The sequence below is a fragment of the Sinocyclocheilus anshuiensis genome, unplaced genomic scaffold, assembly GCF_001515605.1.
Source record: "Sinocyclocheilus anshuiensis isolate Anshui unplaced genomic scaffold, SAMN03320099.WGS_v1.1 scaffold475, whole genome shotgun sequence".
Lineage (NCBI taxonomy): Eukaryota > Metazoa > Chordata > Actinopteri > Cypriniformes > Cyprinidae > Sinocyclocheilus > Sinocyclocheilus anshuiensis.
The window spans coordinates 260,886-268,895 of record NW_015549650.1 but is presented as its reverse complement, the minus strand read 5'-3'; the positions used below and the strand labels follow the sequence as shown (position 1 = coordinate 268,895).

The 8,010-nt window shown below is 40.8% G+C and overlaps 1 protein-coding gene across 1 annotated transcript in view; it reads right to left on the bottom strand.

The window, feature by feature from the left end:
- The window catches only part of LOC107660234 (CUB and sushi domain-containing protein 1-like), a 411,890-nt gene that overhangs the window by 196,194 nt on the left and 207,686 nt on the right, over nucleotides 1-8,010 (bottom strand). Inside the window, exons 8-9 of the mRNA XM_016449502.1 lie at nucleotides 3,674-3,755; nucleotides 3,219-3,343 (exon numbers count right to left, since the gene is read on the bottom strand). Coding sequence (XP_016304988.1) covers nucleotides 3,219-3,343; nucleotides 3,674-3,755 — 207 coding nt within the window. The remainder of the gene's footprint in view (nucleotides 1-3,218; nucleotides 3,344-3,673; nucleotides 3,756-8,010) is intronic.

Genomic DNA, 8,010 nt, shown 5'->3' with positions numbered 1-8,010 from the left:
AATGAGAAGTGCCGTAAGCTGAATCCCACCTGTCGCAAAAAGTCAGTGACTTCTCTTATAAAACTGCATTCTTTTCGGTGTAAACTCAAAAAATAGTTCAATCCAAAAGTATTGCTTAGTGTAAAACATGTTGAATATTAGCTGATAGGCTGTCTATTCATTAAATTATAAGCTGTTTCCTCTAAAAAGCTGTTTATTCAGCGTTGTGAAGCCTCTCCTCCATTGACATCAGGTTAAAAAAAAAAAAAAAAAGTCCTCTGGTCTCCTTTCCCGCGTACTGCCAAAGTGGAAGCGTTAGCATTAGCCGTTACGCTTTTTTGGCTAAAGGTTGCAGGCTTGCCTTCTAGTGTTGCAGGCTTTACCCTGCAGCCCAAGACTGATTGCCCACTGAAACTAAGCAGGGTTGAGCCTGGTCAGTACCTGGATGGGAGACCTCCTGGGAAAACTAGGTTGCTGTTGGAAGAGGTGTTAGTGAGGCCAGCAGGGGGTGCTCACCCTGTGGTCTGTGTGGGTGCTAACACCCCAATATAGTGATGGGGACACTATACTGTCAAAAAGCACCGTCTTTCGGATGAGACCTAGGTCCTGACTCTCTGTGGTCATTAAAAATCCCATGGCACTTTGCGTAAAGAGTAGGGGTGTAACCCCGGTGTCCTGGCCAAATTGCCCCCCTGGCCCTTGTCAATCATGGCCTCCTAATAATCCCCAACCACTTGATTGGCTCTATGACTTTCTCTCCTCTCCACCTGTAGCTGGTGTGTGGTGAGCGCACTGGCGCCATTGTCCTGTGGCTGCTGTCGCATTATCCAAGTGGATGCTGCACACTGGTGGTGGTTGAGGAGAGACCCCCAACATGATTGTAAAGCGCTTTGGGTGTACAACAATACACAATAAAGCGCTATATAAATGCATCATTCATTCATTCATTTATTCATTCATAGTGGCTTTGCTAATGTTAACTGTTGCTATACGTTCAGACGGAGAGCAGCGTGCAGACAGATTAAACTTTCAGTGAGTGACAAACAATGGCTTTCTCAAAAATTATGAAAGTTGACAGGTCCTTAAAAAGTCTTATATAGTCTTAAATTAAGTTGTATCAAATTTAAGGCCATAAAAAGTCTTAAATGGTACACAAAAGTTTTAATTATGATTTCAGAAGGACTTAAATTTGGGGAGGGTAAAACAAGAATTGCGATACGACTTAATGTGACAATTAAACTTCAAAAGGCTATGATTTTATTGAATAAATAAAGCGTTTGCTGTGCTGCTTTGTCTACTGTGATTACCGGGGTAACCATATTATTTCTGCCGTTCCAAAAGTTGCACTTGCTGGCAGAGAATGCATGTGCATTTTCAATAAGCACGTCTGCTGTTTTTGTTCAGATCAATGTGAAAATCAACCCATGTTTTTATGCCGCAAACACGCAGAGTTGTAAATGTGAACTGCTGGATCGACAAGTAGATAATGCATTATAAAAATGTAAACAATTAAGATAATTAATAAACAATTAATTAATCTAATAATTGATTGATAATAATTGATTAAATTAATATCAAAATTGATACTTTTGACCATTTTCTTTAAAAAAATTGTTTAAAGGCTGAAATGTGAAGTTTATCATTTTATAAAACTTTTTGTTTTTGTGAAAATCTGTATCTGAACTGTAAATCATGCAAGTCTTAAATATGACCTTAAATATCCTGCAGATAGCAATTTTATTTGAAGACCAACGTTTCAGTTCATACCCAAAATCTGCTTCTGGATGCTAACTAGTGTTGCAGTGATTTTTACACGATACCTCTGTTCGAAAACCTAATACACTGTCCTGCTCTTTACTACCTTCTAACTGATACTTTCTGAAATAGAGCCTCATAGGTGACCGATTTGCAATTTGTGGGATTCGACTCCCACATTGTTTTCATCAGAGTAGCTGTGTCCCAAATGATACTATACACTTGTATAATATGCAATATGTACTAAGCTGTCTAGTGTATTCATTTTATAAGGCTAGTTTGTCATCTAACATCAGAGTCTGATAAGTATTTAGTTTGGAATAGAACCTGGAATTTTCAGTGGGAACATACTACACGCGAATTGTGACACACCTAGTGTGATGTTAGTATGTTGCTAAGCTAACAATAAAAATAATAAACAAAACATACACCAACACTGGGTCAAATCTATTAGTCTATTAGTAAAGTCTATTAACTCTTTCCCCGCCATTGAGGAGTAATCTCGTCTTTTAGAAGACAACGCTTCCCCGCCAAAGACAAATTTTTACGGCTTTTCGTGTTTTCACTGTTATACACTAGGGGGCGCTATTACACATCTTCTGAATGAGTACAAAATCTCCCGAACAAAAACACACGTGAACAGGACGGAGAAACAAGCGATCTCTTATGTAAACAGATGCATATGAAAAAGAATGCGATCATCAGCAATGGCAGCATATAAATGAAAACTGCATAATGTTACGGAGTAAAATGTTGATCCAGGAAGTGGTATATGTCTGTGCAAGCTTTGGAGGTGTTGATAGAAGCGATTTACTGGATTTATGCTTTGATAATCGTACTGAATATTACCCAGATGTAGTTTTTGATAAAAATTTGATTTTCTCACCTTTTTGCTCAAAATTATGCATTTTTATGAAACCTACCTATATTCAAGTGTTGATAAAAAAAGAATGCTTTAAGCTAGAATAAAACAGATTTTTTTTTTTGTTTCTTTAAAAGTAGAGGCTCTGATTTTTATTTTGGTGTATTGCATATTCAAATATCTGGCAACTTTTTTCAAAAATGCTGGCGGGGAAAGAGTTAATACTCTAATGTCTGGTTGTTGATGTGGTTGTAAGTGTTTTTTTTCTACTAAGATTGTCACAGTGCATTATGGGATTATCTTCTCTGCTGACTAACAATGTAAGAGATTCTATTTCTTATAATGCTGTCTACCTTTTGAAACCGCCTTTTTGCCTATAGAGAGCACACTCAATTTTGGAACAGTGCTACAGTCGTCAAGAAAACTCTAAATGCATAATTGAAATCCAGACATGTTCTTTGATATATTCACGTGTGCCAGTTTTGTCTTTGTTAAATCCGTGTGGCACAACCATTCCTACGAATTGTGTGGCCTTACTCCCTACTGCCATGTGGTACACATGTCACTTAACAGGATCTGACAACGTCCCTACAGAAAGTGTCTGAGCCATATTTGCACTTACTCCGACAGATAGGCCTGTGGTCACTCCAGGCCGCCAGGGTCTCAGTCACTCTCTGGCAAGTGATGCTCTTTGATCCCTGCAGTACGTAGCTGTCGTCGCAGGAAAACTGGATGCTGGCTCCAACCCTGCCAAAGTTTAAATGACCGTCAGCGATTGACCAGCTACATGAGTCACACCATCAACCCCAGACCCTCTATATGTCTCTTACACATCCTTCTTTTATTAGATGAAAGCAGTTTCTGTCAAACGTCTATAAACCGCTTGTCTCTTCTATTTTCAGATTCCCCCACATCGTATTCCATTAAATGCAGAACATGTAATGGCCCTTGGTTCTTTCTGTAGGGGCATTAGAAACCCACTTAGTAGCAGTGACCCAGGCCCAGGCCTGATTAAAGCTGTGTCATGCAGTTAAAAATGACAAGCGCAACAGATAAGAGAAGAAAAAGAGGACCTACTGGAAGCTGGAGCCAATTCTTTTCCCATTCTCGGGAATCCCCGGATCTGGACAAATGTCTGCAGCCATCCCACCTTGGCTTACTGCATGAAAGTGAGAGCATGCAAGAGAAGACAAAACACACAAAAAAAAGATGAGGAAACAAAATGAGACATATTTTGTGTGGTAGTTGACTGGTGCGTGTTCAAGATAGCGTATCAGAAGGATTTCACCAGATGCACTGCCTCATTACCGAACGCTTATGAATACCAAAACACTCAAACATGTATGTGAGTTGTCTTGGTCAAATTTCACAAAGCTCAAATGAAACAAATAGGAAATTATATTATATTTAAAGCAAATAAAACTTTTTTTTAAGGTTATCATTATTGTGACAATTAAACACATTAAGCACAATTATTTAATTATCATTATTGTGTAATGCCTTGAAATTAAGCTGATAAACAATAAAAACAATGAAAACTAAAAAACACCTGGATGCAGTGTGCTAATTTATCATAAAATTATGTCATTGTCATTATATATATATTAAAGATATATTATTATTTTTTTTATTTTTTATTAAGAAGTCTCTTATGCTCATCAAGGCAGAAAAATTACAGAAAAATACAGAAAAAAGTAATATTGTGATATATTCTAATATGCAATGTAATATCATTCTAATATGCATTTAAAATCTTACTGATCTCAAACTTCTGAACTTTTATACAGTGAATGACTAAAAAGGGTCAATAATAGAATGTTCCTTTCTAAGAACAAACCCTACCAAATAACCTATTAAAGAGAAAAGCAATGGAATGTTCCCATTCAGTACAGCCAGAGTGTACAGTGTTCATCAGAATGCCAGTAAAGATTGCACTCACAGGTGGAATATCTATTCCTGTAGAGCTGACAGGGGATTTAGTGATGGTAAGCTCAAGGCTATTTCCAATAAAAAGCAAAGAAAGGTCAAAGCATGTCCCATGTTTCTCCCCTCCCCACTCTCTTGTTCCTCCTAAGCCACAGTGAGTTTGTGTTCACACAGCCTCACTTTGTGACATCCCTCTGAGTTCAATTACTGGCCAAAATCACATTAAGTTCATGGATGACTTCACAGCAGGTGCAGCATTGACCATCTTTACATCCACATCATTTCCCATGTTTTAAAGGGGCCATATGTTTGACTCTATTTAAAGGGGTCATATGATGTTGCTAAAAATAAGATTATTTTGTTTATTTGGTGTAATGAAATATGTTTATGCGGTTTAAGGTTAAAAAAACACATTATTTTCCACATACTGTACATTATTGTTTCTCCTCTATGCCCCGCCTTTCTGAAATGCGTCGATTTTTAAAAAGCTCATTAGTCTGAAAAGCGAGGTGTGCTCTGATTGGCCAGCTATCCAGTGCGTTTTGATTGGCCGAATACCTCAAGCGTGTGATGGAAATGTTACGCCCCTTGCCATATTGTGATGCCTTGTCCCTGCCGGAGCGACGAGACAAAAACATTTTAAAAAAACATTATAAACGAGGCATTTGTTGCATCCAGTAGGGACATAATTAGGGATTATAATGACTTATACTGTCTTTTTACGCGTTGCATTGCATCACGCCGCGTAAACATAAAACCATGTCTGCATTTGTGATCGGAGAAATGACAAACTGCAAACGCTACTCTACACTGCTCAAAACTCGCGTTTGAATGGTCAGTGGCAAATTCTTTATATATAAAAAAACTTACTTACAGTCTGTGAGTCAGAACAGCCGGCATTGTAGTCGCACTCTACAATTTTTCACCAAGTTGCACTCTACCAGGATCAGGAAACAGTCCTCCATAAAATGCGCTGGACACATCGGAATATTTGGGTTGAACTGTTCTGGAACAGTGTTGTAAATGCAACTTAACCACTGATTTCTAGTCGTGTCCTCTTTTGGAAGGCAAAACAAAGTAGTTTCGCTTTCACAACGAAACACAGCGTCACACACGGCGGGCTAGAGACAGCGGAGGCTGGAGGCCTAGAGTGAGCAGAGGCCGGGGGCTAGAGTGAGTGCAGGCCAGCTTGAGTGAGCGGCGGCTGGTGGGCTTGAGAACGGCGTGGCGGGCAGGTTTGCGGCAAGTAGTTTCGCTTTCACAACGAAATACACAGTGCCTTCACAACATGGCGGCGGTGGCAACAACAATACTACAGCGAGAATAAAAGTTACGCCTTCTTTCTTTGCGTGAACATTTGGGCAGCGTTATGAAAATCTTCCCACATCGTGATGTAGACATGTGGGGGCATGTTAGAACGAGCCGTTTTACGTAGGCGTGGTTGACTCTTAACTTTTATAAAGAATATCTCTTTGGATTTGAGACTTTAGTCTTTGCAACTTTACAGATCTTCTTTATGCACTAAGAGCTTGTAACACTCCAAAGAGAAAGGACAAATTTAAATCGCATCATATGACCCCTTTAATCTATTTTTATGATTATATATTATATTTGTTATTATTATATATTATCTTTTGTATTATTATGTGCCAGCTGCTTTATTTGTATTTCTAAACTGGAATATTGGTTTAATTGGTTATGGAAGTTGGTCTAGCACAGCTGCATGACGTTAACCAGAACAAATGCATTCAGTAAAATAGACTTTGCTAAATAAAAATATTTCCTTCAATTTCTGATACAACATCAATAAATTAAATATTATTGATGTTAAAAGGGTGGCACACCAAATCATCATATTAATAGCTATTAATTGGCAACAGAATAGTTTTAATCAAAATGATTTTATGTAAGAACAAATTTAACGCCTTGAATTGCACTTCATGACTGTGCATTCTTTAGGCTACTGAAGTGTAACATTAACAAAACTTAAAACTGTTACTTAATATTAAGTGTTTTAGTAGTTTCCTCAAAGGAACAGTGTTGGTAAAGGCATTTTATAATTAAAAGGTCTGCTTGATTTTAGTCTCAGCATCATTTGGCAGTTGGCACATCCACAGTTCCTTCAGCAATCATCTGATGCATATTATACACACAAGCTTATTGGCTGGCCGGAAAAAAAAATCAATAAATAAATAATAAAATGAGCTTTGTTTGAGACACTAGTAATGAGTAACCTAGATATGCAAGAGCAGAACTGTTTTGTCTGTACTTACTAGTTTTGGACAGACAGAAAATAAAATTATTATTTCTACACACGTTTGTGCACCATCAGTGACTGATTGATTGATGACTGATTGAATGAATTAATGAATTTCCTCTTTCAACGGCACATTGTGCTACATAATTTTTAGATAAACTTGCTGCCTAATAGGACTTAAAAACAAAAATTTACATTTGGTCACATTCATGTCGGTAGAAAAGTATGTCTATATGAGTCTAACTGTCACACTTGCCTGCTGTTAGGAGCGAGGAACGAGGAAACGAGGGATTACACACAGAACAGTCTTTAATGATCCACAGGAGGAAACACAGGGTAGCCAGGAGTAACACGTAGCACAACGACGTTCAGAACCGACAAACACAGACTGCACAGACAGGGGCTAAATACATGGGATAATTGGGAAGACACAGGTGGAATCAAATTAACACAAGGAGATAATCCACAATGGGAGCTTGAGCCAACACACATACAGAACGAGTAGACCTGACATATCGCCCCCCTCCCGGAAGGTGTGTCCTCGCACCATAGAACAACAGAGAGGGGGGGAATGGGGGGGAACTAAGGAGGAGGCTCAGGAGGGGGACTAACACCCGGGAGGGGGCCGGCATAGAGAGACCAGGGAGGCGACGAAGGAGGGAGGAGCAAGGGAGGAGACAAGAGGAACTTGGAGCAGGAGGAGTCTAGCTGGACCCAGGCCACAGCCATAATGACGGCCCACGGTGGAGCCGTCGGAGGGAGGAGCCATGGAGGAGGAATGGAGGCACTCCAAGGCGCCGACCAACGGCGGCGGAGCAGGTCGTGGAGGAGCCCGAGGCGGAGACGGAGAGCCAACGAGCCAGGGGGATGCCGAGGATCCGGGGGGCCAGGGTGGAGCCGAGGGCTCTGACGACCGAGGCGGAGGCGGAGATCCGGAGATCCGCGGAGGAGCCGGAGCGACTGAGGACCAAGGTGGAGCTGGCGGGAGGAAGGAGCCCAACGGAGCCGGTGGGACAGAGCGACGAGGCACAGCCAGAGGAGTCCAGAGGCGATGGCGGGTCGACGCCTGACCAAGGCGGAGCCGGAGGGACGAGGGAGCCCGGTGGAGCTGGTGAATCGACGGGTGACGGTGGAGGCGAGAGAGCTATGAGCAGAGGTAGAGCCGCTGATGGTCACACGAGAGGGGCGTGGAGAGGGGCGTGGTAGGCCGCAATGGCCGCCACGAAGACCT